At 42.8% G+C, this 23,487-nt stretch overlaps 1 protein-coding gene and 1 long non-coding RNA gene across 4 annotated transcripts in view; one reads left to right on the top strand and one right to left on the bottom strand.

The window, feature by feature from the left end:
• The window catches only part of LOC310638569, a 56,815-nt gene extending 47,765 nt beyond the window's left edge, over positions 1 to 9,050 (bottom strand). Inside the window, exons 1-3 of the long non-coding RNA XR_014492130.1 lie at positions 8,785 to 9,050; positions 5,881 to 6,028; positions 5,498 to 5,643 (exon numbers count right to left, since the gene is read on the bottom strand). This is a non-coding gene — a long non-coding RNA (uncharacterized lncRNA). The remainder of the gene's footprint in view (positions 1 to 5,497; positions 5,644 to 5,880; positions 6,029 to 8,784) is intronic.
• The window catches only part of MAGI3 (membrane associated guanylate kinase, WW and PDZ domain containing 3), a 117,419-nt gene continuing 102,163 nt past the window's right edge, over positions 8,232 to 23,487 (top strand). For all 3 annotated transcript variants that reach the window (XM_083359734.1, XM_083359733.1, XM_083359735.1), the window contains exon 1: positions 8,232 to 8,848. In XM_083359734.1, coding sequence (XP_083215860.1) covers positions 8,521 to 8,848 — 328 coding nt within the window. In that variant the 5' untranslated portion in view covers positions 8,232 to 8,520. The remainder of the gene's footprint in view (positions 8,849 to 23,487) is intronic.

The following is a 23,487-nucleotide window of genomic DNA, read 5'->3' as shown; positions in this document are numbered from 1 at the left end:
TACACATTAGAAAACTATATTACATTACTTTTTGCATAATCGCCATTCAAATTGAGGCACTTGTTATAATGTCTGACAAAGTTTGAAATTCCTTAGTTGTAGTCGCTTAGTGCCAAATCTCGGCTTGTGTGTGTGTGTGTGTGTGTGTGTGTGTGTGTGTGTGATCAAAAACATCCCAATGGAACTGCTTCAAGGTATTGGGTACTAGCAGTGTGCGGACGAACACTATAGTTTACCAACACCACACCAGAAGTCAGCATGCCCCAATGTTGGTTATGGATGGCTCATCTGAGTTTTAGTAACGTTTCAAAGTAGACTTCTGAACTGATGGTCAAACCACGCTCCATGAACTTCACTAGCAGTACTCCTTTGGCATCTTCACATTTGGCAGGATTTTCTATGGCACCACTTCCGGTGTGGTGTTGGTTCACGATAATGCTCACCCGCACACCACTAAACGCACCCAAGAACTTTTGAAGCAGTTCTGTTGGGATGTTTTTGATCACCCCCCCACCCACACACACATAGCCCAGATTTGGCACTGAACGACTACTATTAAGGATTTTCAAACCTTGTAAGACGTTATGACAAGTGACTCAATTTCAATGGCGATTATGTCAAAAAGTAATGTAATGTTGTAGTTTTCTAATGTGCATAATAAAAATTCTGTATCTGTGTCTGTCATTGATAACCAAACCAAGGTTTATTTCTGAATTGCCCTTGTATTTCAACTATCTACATATACATGAAGTCCTTTTAGGTACTTTATTCATCTGAAGTTATAAGAAAAGAATCTTCAGCAATCTCTATTCAGAAAACATGGAAGGAAGGAAAAATTAACTATTGTATCTACTTTAGTCTTTCTTAAACTCAACTGTTTAAAAACTGTTTTTAAGAAAAGATTGGACAAAAATCCATAATTTTAAACATATTAGCCATTTTTTCTTGTTTTTTAAGAAGTTTTTTTTTTAGTTTTCTTCCCTTACTTTATTGTTTGGTGATCACCATTATCCTAGTGTACATGGGTGCGTAAATTGCCACCTGGTCAGGGAGAACGTAACAGAGTTTGGTATCAGTTGGGAAAAGTGCATGGGGATGTGAAAGAGGAACAGCATGAATAAGCAAGCGTGTGTGGGGATGCTAAATAAATCAGGAAGGTGTGTGTGGGGGTGTGTGTGTGCATAAGAGATGCCGGGTAGATTGGGCAGGGCATATGGGGTTGTGGGCTGGGTTGGAAAGCATATGTGGGGTATGCAAGTGGGTTGGAGCACAGAGACTCTGGGAAGATTGCATAGGTGGGAGAAACTTAACTGAACAACTTGCAATTTTCCCTTCTGGCTTCTTCACTTATTTATGGGAGGCTGCCAGGGAGCATTGGAAATGGGAATCACATGGCCATGGCTGAACACAGCAGCACTGTAATAACAGCACTGCAGTGGCACAGGAGTGGCCACAATTTCCCCAAATTCCATTCCCACCGGAGTAATGGATCACAGCATTCTGTAATTTAGTCTCTCTGATGTACCTTGGTTCAGTAATTGTTGTTTTATGAGGAACTGTTTCATCCAACTGAAGATTCCAAACAGCAGGCCCAAGAGTTTTAGTACTATATACAGTAGATCAGAGAAATTGCTATAAATAAGCAGTATCTGTTGATCTGCATTTATATTACCATTTCAGAATAAAATATAACTTTTACAGATTAAAATGACTTGACAGTGCATCCCTAATGTCTTGAGATATTTACTATAAGAACATGTTCAGTTTTCTCACTTTTATCGTGAAAGCGTAAAGGAAGTATGTATTTTGTGAGTTATTTTTACATCTGTTGGCAGACCGCCAAATCTACTCTAAATGGCCAGAATGCAGTCAAACTTGCCTTCAATATAAACAAGGCAGATTCAAATCACACAGTTTCTGTATTTGATGCAATTGTACCACATGATACAACACTCACTTAATATTTTCCTAGGTGCTCATGACAATTTTAAATAAATTTCCTCTTTGCAAGCAGCTCTTAGAAAATGATTTTATTCTCAATTAAAATAAAAATCACCATAATGACTTCCTTGTTATACCTGTTTTATATAAGATGAAAAAAAAGAGACACTGGACAAGTAAGTTCAGGACACCTTTGAGTACAGAAACACTTATATACTGGTTAATCTGGATAGGAGTTTATTGCCATGTTTAAAATAAAAAGAAATTAGACATTTTCTAAATCCGTTTAATTTTCAATGGTAAAAAGGGCTCAAGGTTCAAAGCTGATATTGGCAATTTTATTGGGATATGAATTTCAAGAGTCAGTCAGTAGAACTGAAACAATTGTTTTGTTGTTGCAGAGAAGATACCTCTTTTGGAATCAGTAACACTACCTGCTCTTCTTGTTTTTAGTCCCAGAAAAGAATGTAAGTATTTGAGCTATTTTGACACACCCATTTACATATGCAAACAACAGTAATTGCACTCTCCTGTTATAACAAAGTTAATTTTTATTTGTGCAGGGATTTTTTTTATAATTCTGGAAAGATGAATGTTAAGTATGCAGTGAAAGGATTTTTTTTAAAATCAAACACAAAATATATAAGGAAACTATTAAAAGCATTACCTAAGCAGACTTATTAAGCTAAAAACAAACAAACCGGTTGTTATTCTTTTTTATTTTTAAATGTGGAGAAAACCCAAATAGATGAATGGCAGGATGGACGACATAGTTTAAAGCAATAGGCAGTATGCATATTTGTGTTGACATGTTCCAAGCTGAAATCAGAGTTAAAGGTCAAAAACAAAGTTTCCAGTCCCCAGTTGAAGAATGCTACCTTCTTTTATGTACCTTCCAACTCACAAAATCAACAAAATTTGAAACATTAGAAAGTTAAATTATAAGATGAAACCACTGAATTTCCCTAACATATAGACTTTTGCAGATAAAGCCTTTGATCTTATCAACTCATATAACACTGATCAAAATACAAAACAATAAAATAAGATAAAGCATATTAAGAAGCAGGAAGGCTAATATTCTTCCCAAATACATTTATGAAACAGGTTTTATTAAAGATAACTTGCATTGTCTTTATCGTAATCTGGATAAAAATCAAGAAAAGCAATGATCAATACAAGACAGTTCATGAATCACAAGCAATTGCTTACTTACTGTTTGAAATTACAGCGGACCTACCCACATAACATTTATGGCCATTTCCAGCATCCTGTGGTCACATGACCATGTTTTATGTTTTTGCTGAAAACCAAAATTTACTTCTGGTTTTTGGCAAAACTGCCTCATAGTGAACAATTGGCTCACTTAACAATGTAGCTTTCATTTACCAACTGCCACAAAGAAAGCCATGTACAGGTAGTTTTTTACATATGATAGATCATTTACTAACCATTTGGAAATACAATAAATTCCCCCCAAAAGATACACATGACTCTATTTCAAAGTTAAGGCAGCTGCAGCATCCCCATGGTAATTCACCCTTATGACCTAGTAGGGTGTTGCAGCATCCCTCCACCCTGATCTAGCTCTCCCCCTATCCTGTCCCGCCAGGACACCACAGCATTTGGGCCTGCTCCACATGCTTCCTGGAAGCAGCACCATTTTCAGCACTCTGATAATTCCTTGAAGAAATGGTCGCTGATTTTGGAGCTTTCTGTTCCAATCAGCTGGCCACCAGGAGGACATCTCCTGGATCTTGCTAGGCTTTGGGAAAGCCAGCCTCCTGCATGTACAGGCGGCAGCTTCAGGAGGAACGTCTGAAATCCTTTCCCTGCTTTATTCCCTCCTTCCCCCAGAAACTCACATTTCTTCAAAAAAAGAAAACAAAGAAAAGGGTGGGGAGGGGGACAGATTTGTACTTTCTCCCCCCCCCCCAAATTAGTTGCTGAAACTAAACTCTCCACCTCTGCCCTTCAATCTGTATCCCTTTTAAAAACCTCATTTACTAAATTTACTGTATGCCTGGATGAGAGTGACAAAATCTGTAAGTTACTTACTGTGATGAGTGACTGACAGGCTAAATACAGGAAGGAAGGAAGGAAGGAAGGAAGGAAGGAAGGAAGGAAGGAAGGAAGGAAGGAAGGAAGGAAGGAAGGAAGGAAGGAAGGAAGGAAAATATTTTTCAGCTTGAGAAGATGATTGAGGGAGTTAAAGGAATTGAAGATCAGCTGAAATTCAGCCGGCTAGAACACAAGACATGCAGCAAATGGACGAGGCAGAAGCTGAGTCCTTGGAAAGCTTTTTGCAGTTTGTCTGACTGTTTTTAATACCCAGCTAAGGCTCCTCTAAAGGCAGTGGGGAAGAGTGAGACTGTCTCTCTTAAAGGTTGTCATCATTTGCGACATAGTGGACAGGCTCCATTATGGCCATAGCTCGAGGGCTATCTGTATTATCATTAGATGCAACAAAGGCATTTGACAATCAATGTTGGCCATTCCTATTTTCCACTTTAGAATACATGAATTTGAATATCAAATTTCTAGAATGATTTGAAAGTTATATTAAAGTATTAGTACCATTATTAGAGTTAATAAGTTAATGACTTGCTCAGTATTTTTATAAAAATAGGTACTAAACAAAGATGCCCATTCTCCCAATCATGATTTGATATAGTTATAAATTTAATAAAGGAAAAAAAGGCAGTTTGAATAGAAAATTTGATATACCATCAATGTTGCCTCTGAGTCATAGATTTTCTCCAGAAAACCTACTTTTTGTCTTCCACAGTGCACCCATCTCTGCTATTATTGAGTGCATCTATTTTATTGCTATAGGGACGCGGTGGCTCAGCGGGTTAGGACGCTGAGCTTGTCGATCAGAAGGTCGGCAGTTTGGTGGGTTGAATCCCAAGTGCCGCGTAACAGAGTGAGCGCCTGTTACTCGTCCCAGCTTCTGCCAACCCAGCAGTTCGAAAGCATGTAAAAATGCAAGTAGAAAAATAGGGACCACCACGGTGGGAAGGTAACAGCGTTCCATGCGCCTTTGGCTTCTAGTCATGCCGGCCACATGACCACGGAGACGTCCTCGGACAAGCGCTGGCTCTTCGGCTTTGAAACGGAGATGAGCACCGGCCCCTAGAGTCGGAAACGACTAGCACGCATGTGCGGGGGAACCTTTACCTTTACCTATTTTATTGCTGGTCATCCTTTTCCCCCCCCACCTTATAGAAGTCTATCAGGGATCCAATAATCCTTGATAGATATCAAGGTATCCAATAATGTATATTGTTTCTTACTCTTTTCTCAAGCCAGTTTGAACATTTGCCATCTGCCTTTTCATGTAGGGCTCTAATTTCTGATGGATATTCTTAAGCATTATCTTGCTACCATGCAAAATTAAAGATATGGTACAATAGCTTGCATGCTTTGTTTTGTTTCTTTTCTCTGGTATTAGAATATACACTGATCTATTTTAATCTGCTGCTCACTGTGTTGTTCTACAAATCTGCTGGCATAGTATGGTTAGAACTTTTACAAATTCTTCTTCTGTGCTTACCATAATCCTGTAGATATTCTCATCACTTTCTGTAAGCTTCCGCTTGGTAATAATAGGAGTACTGATAAAACTTCACTCTTCTGGATAGGGAATATGTTCTAAGGAATATGAACATCCAAGAATATGTATCTTGGATATTCATAACTCTATAATAAAGAATTTCAAAATTTATTGATTTATCATTTCAATTTTTATAGTCACCCATTTCTAATACATGGTTCTGGGTGCCTTATAACAACAAAAATATGAAACAAAGTAATATAAAATCATATATGCAAAACTATATAAAAACCATATCATACAATATGCAGCCGAAGTATAAAAAATAAATATAATACTGCTCTACAACCCACACAGATCCCCAAACCTAGTGCCAAACCCACCTCTTTAGGGCTTTATGAAAAGTCAATAGGTATGGGGCCAATCTGATTCCTGATGGGAAAGGAGTTGTTCCAAAAGGCTCTCTTCCTGGGCCCCATCAGATGGTGTTTCCTAACAGACAGGACCTGGAGCATGCCTCTTCTGCAGGATCTAATGGAGGATGGAAGTATCAAACTACAGTGTATAATGCCAAACACTGAAAGCGTGGCAATTTCACAAAATAAATATTGAAGTAGTGATTGTGCAGCACATTTAGACCAAACTCTCTCTACTTATAGAATGATTATTTTTTTTTAAAGAATCAGGAATACGTACATGTATTTTCACTAGTTAATGGATATAAAGTGGATTATAAATATGTACAAATTAATGAGCAGAAATATAAAGAAAACGGAAGCTACAATTCATAGCACGTTATTATAGTAAGAAAAGCACATATCATAGTAGTTAGTATCTGCATTTCTTTTTAAAAAACAGGTATCATAACTAATATTTAACATTATTTTCCTTGTTCTTAGTGGGAAAGATTTAATAAAGAATAATTGTGAGCATTTTTTCCCCCTTAATGTCACTTCTATACATGGATACTTTGGATAAAATACATATTTTGATTTGTAACATAAAGTTTTCTTCTTTTTGAATTGCCTTATATTGCTTTTCTTTAGGATTCAAAGTGATATACATAGCAATTCCTCTTCCACTTTTTCCAAAAACTATCACCCTATGAGGCAGAGATAAGAGATTATATAGATTAGAACCTGGATCTCCTGAGTCGTTCAGCATTCTAATTCACACACATCACTGAGCAGATTCAATGATGAACCTTGAAATGCAGCTGTACTTTTTCATAACTGCTTGAAAAGAGGGTGACAAAGATACCACAGAATGCTTTCTGGTGCTCCATTTGCTCTATTGATGGCTATACAATATATCGAGAATCAGACATCACTATGCCTCTGAACATCAATTGATATAAATCATGCTACTGGGGCACTGCTCTATAATAATAACAACAGAAATGTATTGAATTTATATTCTGTTACATTCCCAGTGACTCTGAGCACTTTCCTTTATGGAAATGTCAGCTACAAAAAAGCTATGCAGAATGCAGGCACTAGGTTTGACCTAGCCCAGGGGTAGGCAACCTCGGCTCTTTTATGACTCATGGACTTCAACTCCCAGAATTCCTGAGCCAGCCAAGCTGGCTCAGGAATTCTGGGAGTTGAAGTCCATGAGTCATAAAAGAGCCGAGGTTGCCTACCCCTGACCTAGCCTATTCTTTACATTAAGTAAATTCCAATGTGTTTATAAGAATACAAGGAGAGTAGGGTTTTTGTTTTTACAAAGCAGCTCAAAGGATGGAAGTCGGCTGTCCTGCTGAGATTTCCGCCTTCAACTAGATACCTTTTACTACATATCCTAAACCCCGGGCCTGGTCCAGGGAATTCAAGAGAGTTGTAGTCCAACACAAGAAGAGTACTAGTTGGAAAAGGCTGTGCTAGCGCAGCGGCTCTGAGCCAGCTATTGGCACTAAGCAGAACAGCGGCCCCTCCTTTTCTTATCTCTTCTCTTCCCTTGCCCCGAAGGAGGGAGAAGAATATAACAGAATCAGCCGCTGCGGTCCGCTCGCCTGATTGGAAATGGGGCTCAAACAACGGTCCAGAGAGAATAATGGACTGCCGAGGGGGAGGCTTGTTCTTCAGAAGAGCTTGCAGGCGAAGGCGAACGATGAATAGCCTCCATTTGCTCACCCGTTATCTCCGGGCACTGCAGAGGACGAGCTGCACGACTCGGTGCCCGGCTTTGGGGCACTAAAAGTGCACACTCTCTCCCTGTACCTCCATTTTCTTTGTGGGTACAATCTTCGCATGGCCAGAGGGAGGGAGCGCGCGCGCGGACACGTGGTGTTAAAGGCAGCCACAAGGAACGACTGGTGCCTCCCTGCGGCCCGCTCTCTCGCTCTCCGGGCCAAAGGGATTAAGCTTTATGGCGCGCGGAAGGAGGCGGACAGTGCAGCGTCAAGGGCATGAGGAGGGCCCCGCAGGATGCATGTTGAATAAAACTGTGTTGGGTGGAGCAGTCAAAGGAGCAGTTATAGCGCTGTTCTGTGCTTCGCTCGCTTAGAAGTTCTACGTCAGGGGGTCTTCAAACTCGGCCCTTTTATGACTTGTGGACTTCAACTCCCAGAATTCCTCAGCCAGCTTTGCTGGCTGAGGAATTCTGGGAGTTGAAGTCCACAAGTCATAAAAGGGCCAAGTTTGAAGACCCCTCTTCTACGTCCTAACAAAGTCCCAGTCCTGAAAGTTCTGTGTTGTTGTTTTTTTTTTTTGGTGTTTTTTTTTTTGGTCGTCACTCCATTTAGCCCCGCCCGTGAACTGCCGGGCGGGGCTTAAACACAACGCCAGGGGGAAAAAAAGAGGTGTTGCCGAGGAAGGCAAGGGGGCGTGTCCTCATCGCCGCGTTGAGGGCGCCAGTTGGGAGGCAGTCGCGGCCGGCGGTGGTAGAAGAAGGTGGGAGGGTGCGCGCGCGGACGTCTGGTTGGCCGCTCGGCCAACCGTCCGTAAGGCGAGCTCGGCGGCGGCGGCGGCGGCGGAGGAACAGGGTGGCGCGCGCGCGCGGAGGGGCGCCCATGGTGCGGCCTCATGTCTAAGACGCTGCGGAGGAAGCGCCACTGGCTCAGCAAGGTGCAGGAGTGCTCCGTGTCCTGGGGGAGCGGCTCCGGCCCAGACCCCGACCTCCTGCGGGGCGGCGCCGAGCGGGGAGAATTCCCTTACCTCGGGGCCCGCCTGCTGACGGCGGCCGACTCCGGCGGCGGAGCCGGGTCTGTTTTGCTTTCAGGGAAGCCCCCTGGCCCCGGGGATGTACTGCTGGAGGTAAACGGGACCCCGGTGAGCGGCCTCACTCACCGCGACACCTTAGCCGTCATCCGCCACTTCAGGGAGCCGGTGCGCCTCAAGACGGTGCGACCAGGTTAGTGCGTCCGAGCGAATGGTCGTCGGAAGCGTGTGTGTGTCGGGGAAGGGGCGATTCTTTTTCACCCCTTTTCTTTCTCTGCGAAAGGGGTGGGAGCCGGTCCCGAAGTCACCGCCCGCGGCTCCACCCCGCGCACCTGCTTCTCTTCCCCCCCCCAACCTCCATTGTGGGTCTTTCCCGGTCTTAACTGTCCATGCTTTCCAGTCCTCCTCTCGTTCTTCTCGATCGCGACTACTCTCTTCTTCTCCGCCCAGAGCACTCCTAGCCACCCTTAGCACCACCCAGAGTCTTCCCCCACCCTTGCTATTTGCCGACAGGGTAACGTTTTCTCTTTTATCGTTCCTTCCCTTTCTGCCGCTTCTCTCACCTCCCTGCTGCAGGACGTAGCTTTTGCAAATTTTGTTATTTCTCTTGAAGACTAACCTATCCTATCTTTCTGCCGTATCTTTTATCCTTCAGGGCATTCATCACTCTGCATGTGCCACCTTTCTTCCTTACTTCCAGCAACGCTCCTGCCCGATTTTTCTGGGTTGTCTGTCTCATTTATATTCCTTGTCCTTTTTTTTACAGCTCTCTCCCACCTATTGTTTTCCCCTTAAGGTAAATCTGACCCAGACACTGTCACCCCTTCTGGTACATCTGCTAAATCCCTTCCCTGAACAGACCTGGCCCTTCCTGTTTACTCCAGTATCTATCTTCCGCTCCAGTGCTGGTGTGATTATTGAAGTCTTTCCATTTACAAGAACTGCTTTAAACCTAGAGTGGTTGTTAGGCTTTGTGGTAGCCAAGGACCTTAATAGCTTTTTATGTGGTTTGCTCCATTAATGTTTGGCTGTACAACGTTAGGTGTCATCATCAACCTAGTGGCTTCTTTTCCCCCTTTAATGGTTTAATTATCCTGTGTAGAATATTGGCTTTTGGCAGTATAGTTAATCAAAAATATTTAACCGTGAAAGCTTTCTGCTGAAACAAATAGTTAATATTTGAGATGCTAATGCTGTCTTTTCTGATTAGTTGTAGTTAGATTTTTTTTTAATTCCTCCAGAATTGATAAGAAAAAAACAATTACTTTTGCATGGTAATGTATCTTTTTTTTAAGTTTCTTTTCCAGGTATTCTCAGTGCTAGGGAGAAGGGGGAAGGGAACAGTTGTAACTCAACTTCATGCTTGAACAAACAGGTTTTTGCATGCTGCATCTGTGGTGTAGACCCTGCAGCCCTTTTCAGTAAAATAGATTAATATTACATGGCTCATAACCTCACTTCTGATTTCTTGTTTTGTTGAGCTGATTTTTTTTTAAAATCTGTGAGGTAATAACTTGTGATTAACCTTCTGTTTTAACCTTCCCTGCTGTTTTCATAATCTGGTGAATTCTTAGCAAATCTGGTTGTTTGTGTAGGTTATGAAAATGAAGTTTTCAGAATACCAGGGTTTATTAAAACATAATATTAAAACTATCCTTGGGGATAGTTAGTGATTGAACATGACAGTTATTAAGGTCATTTAGGTTGCTTACTTATTATTGGAATTCACTGTTTCTTTGGATAAAATTTGCACATCTGCAGAACAGTAATACAAATACCAGAGAAAAACTCAGTGATTCTTCATTTCATGGTCAATTGAAGAATAAATTGTCATTGTTAATGGATGTATTTGTTTTAAATTTCAGGCAAAATCAATCTTCTTAAATTTTAGGTTAACCTTTTATCATGGATGTGTTGCTAACTGTAATTTTATTTTAACATTCCTTCTCGCTCTAGGAAACAGTATAAATCAAATTAAACTAAACAAACTGTTGTAATCTATATAAACATTTTTTTCAGAATAAAAATGATCTATTGACCTGAAACAAATACTAAACAGTATTTTGACCTAGCAGCTTTTATATGAACATTATTCTGTGTTATAAAATTATTTTGCATTATAAGATAATGTCTAATTTTTTTGCCTTATATTTTTTAAATTTTCGGTATAAGTTGCAAATCTTTTTATATTGATACGGGGTAATTAACAAAAGCTAAGAATATCTAAAATAAAAGCCTATATTGAGTACATAAAGTATAGTTGTGTCTTTAGGGCAGTAAGCTAAATTCTCTGTTTAATTTTAATGTTTTACACAATGTAACTACTCAGCTACTGCTTCTATTTCTTCTGAGATGGAAACAAAAATTAGACTTTTACTTATGATGTACTAATAGCTTGTAAAATTAAGCATTTTGCTTTGCTTGTATTTATAAGTCTTCAGATTGACATGTGATTATTATTTTGGGGATTACAATAGTGAATGCACAATTACAGTTACTTGTAATGAAATTGAAAACATAATTTAAATGCAGAACAATTTATGAAACTAATAATTTTCTTTTTCTTCCAACCAGTATAACATAGTTACACTGTAAAAAAAGACTTATGTTCAATGCATTTAATAGTATAGTGTTCTTATTTTTTAAAGTAGCATATTACACTCATCATGACCAATAGCTTTTAATTGCCTTGTTCTTGTTGATTCATTAAAATTGCAGTGTCACATTTGTGGAAATGAAATCCAGAATTTAATTATGTGTGGTGTGAATATATATTTTATTTATGTAAGATATTTGAGTGCTCAGCTTCAGTTGGCTACTACAATCAGTCTTTGGTTCTGCTATTCTTAGGAAGGGAAAAGATTTTCTCTGATCACTTTTTCCATACCTTATGTAACTGTTTACACTTCCATAATGTTCCCATTTGTTTTTCTCCTTTTTCATAGAATAATTGCTTTGACTACCTGATAGTTTCAGTTGTCAGTTTTTGCATATTTTCTATATCTATTTTTTTGGAATAACAGTACCAATAACGTATTTATATGATGACATATGATACATTTGCATAATAACATTATATTGGGTATTTTATATTTAATCCAGTTCCTAATGGATTAGTATCTAGTATAAAAATGTCCCCCCCCAGCTGTTATATTGTTTCTGTGACTTATTTACTGCAGTGCTAAAATGTCTTTCTAAGTCAGTTACTACTAGCTCTTTAAATGTCAGATTTTTTTAAGCTAGTGTGTAGCATTTACCTTTGCATATTGAGAATTGTCTAGTTGTTTTAATATCCCTTCTTCTCTGTGTGGAATTTTTGGCATTATTTTTTTTTTTGCTTTACCATTATAAAGAAGAATTGAGATTTGTGGGTGGTGTAGGTCAGAGGTCCCCAACCTTTTGGGCACCAGGGATATGGTTTTGCGTACTGCCTGGATCCTGCGGATGGGGCTTTACTTGTTTGTGCAGACCGGTGGCAGGCAGGTTGCAGACCGGTGCTGGTCCACGGACCGGGGGTTGGGGACACCTGGTGTAGGTATTTTGTTTTCTGTCAGCCCTTTGAGGTAGATCAGGTGAAGAAACAGATACTGGTTGGATTCCAGGAACACTTCTTTACAGTATTATTGTAGAGAATATTAACAGAATCTTAAAAGCTTCTCCAAACCATTAACTGTTCTCTTTTAAAGACAGTAAGGTTAAGACAAGGCTGTTCTGAGTCCTTTTCTTACACTTTCTATTTTTCCAGGGCTGAGCAATCATTTCATTTCAAGGCCAGAACTACGGTACATTCCTCTTCTTAAGGGGTCAGCAACATACTTGCCTGCCACCAAAAATTGTCCATCCTAAGGTTCAAAAAGAAATATATTCATTATCCCCATGAGAGACAGAAGAAAGGATTCACCACCTCCTTGGCTAGTTATTTTGACAATGGCTTTACCAGTCCCCCCCTGTCCTTGGTTATAGGGAAAGCAAGCTTTGAGGTGGACAAGGAGGGACAAATGGTGGTAGCGTGGCCTCTGGCCCCTGTATTGAAGAAGGTTGCCAACTCTGCTCTATATGCTCTGAATGGGATTTTAATTTTATGTTGCTAGAGGTTTATTTTGTTGTGGGAACAGAGAAGCGTATATACTTCAGTTGTAGTTGCTTGCAGAGGATGAATGTTGGAGAAGGCAAATATAAAATATTTGCAATAGCAGAGAATATATGTGGCTCAGGGTTGAAATATAAAGTAATTGAGTTGTAGTTCTATAATAAGTATGATTGCTTAAAATTATCACCACGACATTACCCAGTTTGTACAATAATCGGGTATCGGATAACAAGGAGCAGTAGAATTAGGAGTTGAAAATGTACCGATGGAAGCTGTAGGTAGATATTTATTTATTTATTTATTTATTTATTTATTTATTTATTTATTAGTTTTTATAAACCGCCCTTCTCCCGAGGGACTCGTGGCGGTGTACAGAGGAAGGAAGGTATACAGATGAACAATAAAAAGTAATAAAAACAATATTGAAAACAAACTGGGACCCCAATTAACGCTATCATGCCAGGCCGGACTGCTGGAACAGGAAAGTTTTTAAGTCGCGTCGGAAGGTACGGAGGTCGGGGGCCATCCGGATTTCGGTTGGTAAGCTGTTCCAGAGGGCTGGCGCACCCACTGAGAATGCCCTCCCCCTGGGGGCCACCAGCCGACATTCCTTGAGCGGTGGCACCCTGAGGAGGCCCTCTCTGTGGGAGCGCACAGGACGGTGGGGTGCTGACATCGGCAGAAGGTGCTCCCGTAGGTAGTCCGGACCCATGCCATGTAGGGCTTTGTATGTCATTGTTAGCACCTTGAACTTCACACGGAAGGCAACCGGAAGCCAGTGCAGCGCACGGAGGAGAGGTGTGATATGGGAGTATCGGGAGGCTCCCAAGAGTGTCCGTGCCGCTGCACTTTGCACTAGCTGAAGCTTCCGAGTGGATCTCAAGGGCAGCCCCATGTAGAGAGCGTTGCAATAGTCTAGGCGAGAGGTCACAAGGGCATGGGTAACTGTACGTAAGGAATCCAGGTCCAGATAAGGCCGTAGTTGGCGAACTAGTCATACCCAGGAGAAGGCCCCCTTGGTCACAGCTCCTATGTGGTCTTCTAGGGAGAGCTGCGAGTCTAGGAGGACACCCAGGTTGCGGGCCCTATCAACAGGGGGTAGTAACATGTCCCCGATGTTAAGCGATGGGACATTCTGAATATCCTGGTTTGCCGGAACGTACAGCCATTCAGTCTTGTCCGGGTTCAGTTGAAGCCTGTTCCTCCCCATCCATTCCCGGACCGCTTTCAGGCAGCGGGACATCACGTCTAGGGCATCACTGATATTGCTTGGAGTTGAGATGAAAAGCTGGGTGTCATCAGCATACTGATGGTACCCTACTCCAAAACTGCGAATGATCTCACCCAGCGGTTTCATGTAGATGTTGAACAGGAGAGGCGAGAGGACCGACCCCTGAGGGACTCCGCAAGCGAGAGGCCTCGGGGTCGACCTCTGTCCCCCTGTCAGCACCGACTGCGAGCGACCCTGGAGAAAGGAGGAGAACCAACGCAGAACCGTGCCTCCCACTCCTAGTCCCCTGAGGCGTCGCAGCAAGATACCATGGTCGATGGTATCGAAAGCCGCCGAGAGGTCTAATAAGACTAGGACAGAGGAATGGCCCCTGTCCCGGGCTCTCCAGAGATCATTCATCAGAGCGACCAATGCCGTCTCCGTGCTGTAGCCCGGCCTGAAACCCGATTGGTACGGGTCTAGATAAACCGCTTCATCCAGGATCTGAGGAAGTTGGTGCGCCACCACGCTCTCAACAACCTTCGCGAGGAAGCGAAGATTGGAGACTGGACGAAAGTTATTCAAAGAGGATGGGTCCAAGGTGGGCTTCTTGAGGAGAGGTTTCACCACCGCCTCCTTCAAGGCAGTGGGGAAGTGACCCTCACTCAGAGAAGCAGAGATGACCGCTAGGAACCAGCCACGTGTCCCCTCTCGAGCTGCATAGGCCAGCCAGGAAGGGCACGGGTCCAGTAAGCATGTGGAGGAGCTCAACCTTCTCATAATCCTGTCCACTTCCTTAGGAGTTACAGGATCAAATTCTTCCCAGATGACGTCGACAAGACTGTCCATGTCTTGTTCTTCCATCTCAGCCCAGTTGGAGTCCAGGCCAGTTCGAATCCGAGCAATTTTATCCAGCAGATATTGACCGAATTCCTCGGCTCGACCCTGCAAGGGTTCCTCCCTCACCTCTTGGTTTAATAGGGAGCGAGTCACCCTGAACAAGGCAGCCGGGCGATTATCTGCGGACGCGATGAGGGTGGAAAAATAGTTGGATTTTGCCACCCTTATCGCAGCGAGATAAGACCTGGTGAGGATTCTTAGTCGCAATCGGTCGGATTCGGATCGGCTGGATCTCCAACGGCTCTCTAGGCCCCGTCTCCGACGCTTCATCTCCCGGAGCTCCTCGGTGAACCATGGGGCTCGCTGGGATCTGCGCCGGGTCAGAGGCCGCAAGGGTACAACTCGGTCCAGAGCCTCCGTGGCTGCCTTTTCCCAGGCTTCCACTAAGGCATCCGCCGAGCTGTGAGCAGGGAGTGCATGCGTGTCCCTAAGCGCTGCCTGGAACTTATCAGGGTCCATTAGGCGCCTAGGGCGGTACCATCTGACTGGCACCGTGCACCCACGGTGGGGGGTGGCAAGGGGGAAGTCTAGCCGCAGGAGGTGGTGATCGGTCCATGACAGGGGCGTAACAGTTGTGGTACCCCCACCGATATCATCACGCCACCATCCAGACAAGAACACCAAGTCTGGGGTGTGGCCTCTCTCATGAGTCGGTCCAGAAATTATTTGCGACAGGTCCATGGCCGCCATGGAAGCCATGAACTCCCGAGCCAGTTCGGACGATCCTCCCAGGGACGGTAGATTAAAGTCGCCCAAGACCATGAGTCTTGGGAATTCAACCACCAACCCTGAGAGGGCATCGAGTAGCTCGGGCAGGGCCGCCGCTGCACGATTAGGTGGTAGGTACGCCAGCAGCAGGCCCAACTGCGCCCCTGGGCCGTATCTCAGTAGGAGAGACTCACACCCGACCATCTGAGGGACGGTGGTCTCTCGCGGGCTAAGGGATTCCCTGATGATAACTGCCACTCCCCCACCCCTCCCATGAGCCCGAGGCTGGTGGAGCACCTGGAAACCTGGCGGGCAGAGGTCAACCAGGGGAACACCACCCTCTGGGCCCAGCCAGGTTTCCGTGATGCAAGCCAGGTCCGCGTGCTCGCTCTCCACTAGGTCACGAATGAGGTGAGCTTTGTTAGCTACGGACCTTGCATTCAGGTAGACCAGCCTTAGCATGGGAGGGGGCGCACCTTTGCTCCCGGGTCCTCCGGGGGAGAACAGAGGGTCGGAGCGTCTCACCACTTTTACAGAGCGGATATGACACTCCCGGTGACGATATGGCCCTCTGTCTGTGCACCTTCTGCCATTCCCCACCATCCTAGGGATGGGATGTTTGTCAGTACGCCACTGGGTGTTATCGGCGACTGGTCCTCGTTGTACGCCGTCGCGAACGGTCGTGGGCCTGGCATGCGTTATGGTGGCTGGAAGGCGTGCCTTTCCCGCGCAACCATAGTCTTCTCCCTCCCCCCTCCCTAACCCCACAAAAAACTTAGCTAAGAACTTAATCAGGGGCCTCTTGTTGGGCTTATGTTGGAGGCCCCTGACCCTGCCCAGATATCCCATGATGAATTAATGTAGATACAGTATTAAATAGCATAGAGACATAATAAATTCCTAGGGTTGTAATAGATCAGTGGTCAAGGTCTTAAACACAATATGAGCCCACCATCATAAGAAGGATTAAAACTACGGCAAAGTCAGTCGTGTCAGTCATATCAGGCAATTGAGGAGAATACCATAGTTCAGTTCAGAGATTTTTGTTAATGAAGACTACAAACCACTAGTGATTCACTGTAGCATTCCCATGTTCACCACCACTCAGATGGCTAGACTACAGGCCTGCTTCAGGCTCTTTTCTGCATTCACTGCCATTCAGCTAATTTATGAAAATAGATTTTAACTGGATAGACTGTATTTTTTTTAGAATTTCTTCACTGATACATGGTTTCAGAAAATTTGAAAAATGTTGGTCCTTCATGAAATTGAAAAGATATAGTATTCTCCCATTTTGTTTGTAGAATGGTCTTGATGATCAAATCCATCCCACTTCTGTATCTCAATCAAAATAGATAAGTATTTTCCATACGTATCTGAGATTGTGAAAACATCAACTTTGTTTCCTAGCTAGACATTATATATATTTAAAACTGCAATAACTATCTATTTGTGGTCAAGCAAGAACTTTTAAGAATAGTCTTATAGTCTCCCTTAAGCTGGACAGGCCATACTTATTCCTTAGAGAGACAATGTAGCTAGTCCTCTATTGTCCAATTTGGTGAGACAGGAAAGGTTAGGAGCTGTTCTCAGCTCTGTTCATTTTTCAAAATTTACAAGTTGAACAAAATTCCAAATACAATGAGAATTCATTACCAAAGTTATGTAATCATACCTACCTCAATACTAGAATCCAGACTGAGACTGAATTATATATTTTAATTAATGAAAAATTACACCAACTGCTTAACCACACTGCTTAGTTTCCCTGTGTCTGCCATCCAAGTATAAGAGACAGCACGCAATGTGGGGCAAAAAAAAAATGAAGCCTGTTCTAGGCTGATGTGATATTCTCCATGGCTTTTACATATGTGAAATGGCAATTCATGGCCTTAGTCTAATGTATCTCACAATTTCTCCAATTTCTATTTAGGTTCTCACATTTTTTCTGTTTCATCCCTGTTAGTTTCCCATTAAACAATGCATATTCAGCTCTGCAGGAGAGAAGTCATTTTATTGTCTCAGATAAAGCTAGATTCTGAGATATATACTTGTTAGAGCACCTGCAATTTCACATTTTAGTTTTTTAAGAATGTTTAGTAGATACTAACTGAACTGTTTATTTTTTACTTTTTAATAAGGCCTAGATAGAACTCAATTTCTTGTCAAGACTAGTTCATTTAGATATACTGAAAATGTCACTGTAAGCCTGGGGATCTTTCCTACATTTTCTGCAGTGAAGACAAATGAAACTAAACTGATTCCAGATCTTTATATTTTTTTATTCTGTTTATAACCACCTTAATCTTTTTCTTATCTAGGAGTTGATCCATTCTCAAGTTGCTTGTGCTGCATCCTTAGATAGTTGAATATAAATTGAATATATTGCTAGTAACAATTTTGAATAATTTTTGTCTTCTGGCTCCTGGCAGTTATAAATGCTTCCTTGAGTGAGGGGTGCTTCTCTGCCTCCTTGAAGGAGGCAGTGGTAAGGCCCCTCCTCAAGAAACCTGCCTTGGATCCAGCTATCTTAAACAACTTTTGTCCTGTCTTCAACCTTCGCTTTCTTGCGAAGGTTGTTGAGAGCGTGGTGGCACGGCAGCTCCCTTTGGTCCTGGAGGAAACTGAGTATCTGGATCCGTACCAATCAGGTTTCAGGCCCGGGTACAGCATGGAGACGGCATTGGTCGCACTGGTGGATGATCTCTGGCGGGCCCGAGACAGGTTATTCCTCTGTCCTGGTCCTTTTAGATCTCTCAGCGGCTTTTGATACCATCGACCATGGTAACTTGGTGGAGCAGTGGGCTAATGCCTCCTTAAGTAACACCAGCTGCCTGCAATTAGTGCAGGTTCGAGTCCCACCAGGCTCAAGGTTGACTCAGCCTTCCATCCTTCCGAGGTAGGTAAAATGAGGACCCAGATTGTTGGGGGCAATTAAGCTGACTTTGTAATAATGCCGCTGTGGGTGGTGAAAGCCCTAATAAGCAGGCATATACATAGAATGAAGGCTACTGCTAAGCTTGTAAGCCGCCTGAGTCTTCGGAGAAGGGCGGGATATAAATGGAATTAAAATAAAAATAAATAAAAATCTTGCTGCAACGTCTTGCGGGGTTGGGAGTGGGAGGCACCGTTTTACGGTGGTTCTCCTACCTCTCGGGCCGCTCGCAGATGGTGTTGACAGGAGGGCAGAGGTCAACCCCTAGGCCCCTTAATTGTGGGGTGCCTCAGGGGTCAGTGCTCTCGCCCCTCCTGTTCAACATCTATATGAAGCCGCTGGGTGAGATCATCCGTGGTTTTGGGGTGAGGTATCATCAATATGCCGATGATACCCAGCTCTTTATCTCCACCCCGAACCAAGCCAGTGATGCCCTCGATGTGATGTCCCGTTGCCTGGAAGCGGTACGGATTTGGATGGGGAAGAACAGGCTCCAGCTCAACCCAGCCAAGACTGAGTGGCTTTACGTACCGGCATCTCGACTTGTCCAAGAGGTTCCATCTTTTGTTATGGGAGGAGAGGTGTTGCCTCCCGTTGATAGGGCGCGCAATTTAGGCGTCCTCCTGGACTCACGACTCAGTTTTGAAGATCATATTGGAGTCGTGGCCAGGGGGGCATTTGCCCAGGTTCGCCTGGTGTGCCAGTTGCGCCCCTATCTGGACCGAGATGCCCTACGTACAGTCACTCATGCACTCGTTACCTCTCGGATAGATTACTGCAATGCTCTCTACATGGGGCTGCCCTTGAAGACCACCCGGAAGCTTCAGCTGGTGCAGAATGCGGCCGCGCGGGTAGTGATGGGAGCATCCCGATACTCCCATATTACACCCCTCCTGCGTGAGCTGCATTGGCTACCAGTTGTCTTCCAGGCGAGATTTAAGGTGCTGGTACTTACCTTTAAAGCCCTACATTGCTTAGGCCCGGGATATTTGCAGGACCGTCTGCTACCGGGGACAACTTCCCATCGCCCAGTGTGCTCACACAGAGGGCCGCCTCAGGGTGCCGTTGGCCGGACAATGTCGGCGGGCGACCCCCAGGGGGAGGGCCTTCTCTGTGGGAGCACCAGCCCTTTGGAACCAACTCCCCCTTGAGCTTCGGATGGCCCCGGACCTCCGGTCCTTTCGCCGCGACCTCAAAACTTTTTTCTTCCATCAGGCTGACCTGGATTGATGATGGGTTTTTAAATATGTTTTATTTTTTATTTTTTTAACTGTGTAGTTAATTTATTTTGGGGCTGTTATTTAATTCTTTTTTAATTTTTGTATTGTTGTTTTTTATTGTTGTTAGCCGCCCTGAGTCCTTCGGGAGATAGGGCGGCATATAAGTCCCAAAAATAAATAAATAAATTTCTTTTGTTTGTCAGTAATACCCATTGCATACATGAGGTGAAGTAAATATTAGTTAGGAAATAATGTTTGTCTGGTTACAACTAGTACATGTCTATTGTGATTCATAAAAGCATATTGAATTTATGTCAAATATATATTTTTAATAAAAGGCTCATCTTGCCTTAATGATGCTATTTTATATATATAGGTGATATCAATTATTTGGCCTCCTCAAAAGGATATATTTCAAATGTCAAGTTATTGCTAAGCTGTGCTACTTGTAATCATACATGCTAATCATTTACAGTTATAAATTTGAAATGAATTATTGCTGCTTTAGGACAGGGCAATATGAATATTAATCAGAATTTTGATGAATTTAAATTATTACATGATACAACTCAATTTTGAAAAAAGTATCTTGCCTGCTTTTAATTTATATCTAGTGTTTAGATCTTCAGATCTGTTTTTATCCACTTGCTTTTGAAATAAGAGAAAGCTAGTTGCAACCTTACACTTTTTCACTACAAAGGTATCTTTCTTTTAGAATGCACAGATTTGATTGTCTTTGTATTAGATATATATAGTTTCTTGCTTAAACTGCATGAGTGCATAGGAGAGTATTAAGCTTCAGATATTACTCTTAACCAAAATATTTTTCTATTTTTTTATAGTTAATTGGCTGTCACTGTGGAGATTCTCAATCATCCAGGTCATGGTTGTCCCAAAGGTGCTTTTTCAAAAGGCAGCTGGACTTTCTAGGTTTTTTTCCCCTTGAAAATTGCTTCTCATTCAAGAAGTTTCTTCAGTTCTAAGTTGAAGAAATTTCTTGGATAAGAAGCAAAATATTTTCAAGGGAAAAAATGAATGTTCAGTTACTTTTTGGAAAAGCAACTTTGGGGCTGTCACTGTTTATTTTTATCATATTAAAATGAAACAAAAACTGACTTGAATAAGCATAGAACTAGAAGACTTTTATTGTTTGACCTAAATTATGATGTTCTACTTCTTGAATAACTTCCTGGCTGTATATATTATAATAGTCCTTGTTTAATGACTGCTGTGTTTAGCAGCCATTTGAACTTAAGATCATGCTGACAAAGTAGCTTTATGACTCCTTGTTGCACTTACTACCACTGCAGTTTCTCCTTGATTATGTGATCATGATTATGACATTCCACAACCAGTGTGCATTTACAAGGGTTGCATAGTCACATGGTTACCATTTGCGAGCGATACTCTGGCTTCCGACAAGCAAAACAGCTGGCAGTAAATCACAAGCTGCAGTCACATGATATCTTTAACTGTGGGTGATTCATTTAAAAACTGTTTGAAATAGTATAGGTCTCCTGCTTGAGCACAGAGTTGGATTAAAGACCTCCAATGTCCCTTCCAGCTCTATTCTGATTGATTGAGAACTGCAATATAACTAACATCAGAAGTCTGGTGCAGTCACAGGATGTTTCACTTAATGACTGTGATCCAATTGCAGTAATTAAATGAGGACTACCTATATTGTGAAAATAAAGTGATGCTTAAACAAACCTGTCACAATAGATGTTCTGCTCTATGAATTTATCTGCATATAACTTACAAGTAAATATATTTTGGCCTTGCAGGACAAACTCAATAGGAAACACAACTAGGTGAGATAATTCTAATTTATTGTAACACCCAATTGAAAGAATCCTGCAGATCTGAAAGTACATTTCTCCCTGTATTTCGTTTAGAGTCCAAGAAAAGAAGGGTTACTGCTGAGTTTCTTGTCCTGCCTACTGTTCAACTGTGGGCTATGCTGACTCTTACATGGCCATTCCCTTAACAGCATTTCTTTACCCAATCTCCTAAGATTATTTCCATATACTATTACACCATATATTTTGTTGGGTAGACCAGAACCACTAGTGCAGACATGTCAAACCCAAGGCCTGTGGGCCGGATGCAGCCCAACATGTGGTTCCATCCGACCCGGGGACCTGCTCTAAAAAGAGTGAAGGACTGGCCCGCTGCACTTTGGCCCGACCCGGCCCGACCAGGCACTGATCTACAACCTGATTACATCCATCAAAGCCAGAAAGAGATGAGAAGGCGAAGGAAGGGATGGAGGAAGGAAGGAATGGGAGAGTGGGAGGGAAGAAGGAAGGAACAGAGGGAGGAAGGAATGGAGGGTGGGAGGGAGGAAGGAAAGAACAGAGGAAGGGAGGGATGGTGGGAGGGACCATGTCCCGGCACTTGCCCCAGTCCCACCCTCCTCTGCCGGAGACCCTCAGATCTGCCCCAGTCCTACCCAGGAACCCCTGAAGCAAGTGATGTTGAGCTGGCCACGCCCACCCAGTAGGCCACACCCATCCTGGCCACACCTACCCAGTAGGCCATACCCATTCTAGCCACACCCACCTGCCCCCCCCGAGGGCAACCACAATGCTGATGTGGCCCTCAATGAAATTGAGTTTGACACCCCTGCACTAGTGCAACAACTGTAGTACCTACACATATCTTTCCAACATGTATGAAAACATTCTATGGTAAGTTATCTTCAGAGAGATCATATCTAGTTCTAATGTACTTAAAAAACAAACATGTCAAGGCCGTCATCAGCGATGGTAGACAGACAACATATAATTGATTGCCTAGGTGACTACAGGTACTCCTCAACTTACAAGCACAATTGAGCCCAAAATTTCTGTTGCTAAGAAAGACAGCTTTGCCCCATTTTATGACCATTCTTGCCACAGTTGTTAAGTGAATCACTGCAGTTGTTAACTTAGTAACATGGTTGTTAAATGAATCTGGCTTCCCCATTGACTTCGCTTGTCAGAAGGTTGCAAAAGGTGATCACATGACTCCGGAATACTGCACCCAATATAAATACCTTCCAGTTGCCAATTGTTTAACTTTTGATCATGTGACCATGGGGATGCTGCAGCGGTCATAAGTGTGAAAAATGGCCATAAATCACTTTTTTCAATGCTATTGTAACTTTGAACAGTCACTAAACAAAAGTCAAGGATTACTTGTATTCTGTCAGTGTCGCATACAGTTGCAAGAAAAAGTATGTGAACCCTTTGGAATTACGTGGAGTTTTGCATGAATTGGCCATAAAATGCGCTCTAAACGTCATGTAAGTCACAATAGAAAAACACAGTCTGCTTAAAATAATACTACACAAACATTAACTGTTGTCATGTTTTAACTGAACATAAGATGGAAACATTCACAGTACAGGGTGGAAAAAGTATGTGAACCCCTAGCCCAGGGGTAGGCAACCTTGGCTCTTTTATGACTCATGGACTTCAACTCCCAGAATTCCTGAGCCAGCATACGCAAGTCCTGATTGACATTGCTTTCTTTTGCATAGCTATATGGTTAGTGAAAAACTAATTGTATCTTTTGCATTTTCTGAATTTATGCATAATTTTGTCACTGAATGATATGAGATGTGGGTCCTACTAATGTGGGTCCTACTCATAACTTCTTTATTTTGATTTGTATGGCTACAGAAGCCTAAAAACGTTAAAAATGCAATAGAAATCATATTTTAATGATTTCATCATTCCAGAGGCAACTCACATCCAAAGCATTCAAGACAAGGCCCAGTGTC

The sequence above is a fragment of the Vipera ursinii genome (assembly GCF_947247035.1).
Source record: "Vipera ursinii genome assembly, chromosome: 3".
Classification (NCBI taxonomy): Eukaryota; Metazoa; Chordata; class Lepidosauria; order Squamata; family Viperidae; genus Vipera; species Vipera ursinii.
The sequence above is the reverse complement of the archived record's forward strand: the minus strand, read 5'-3'. Positions and strand labels throughout refer to the sequence as shown.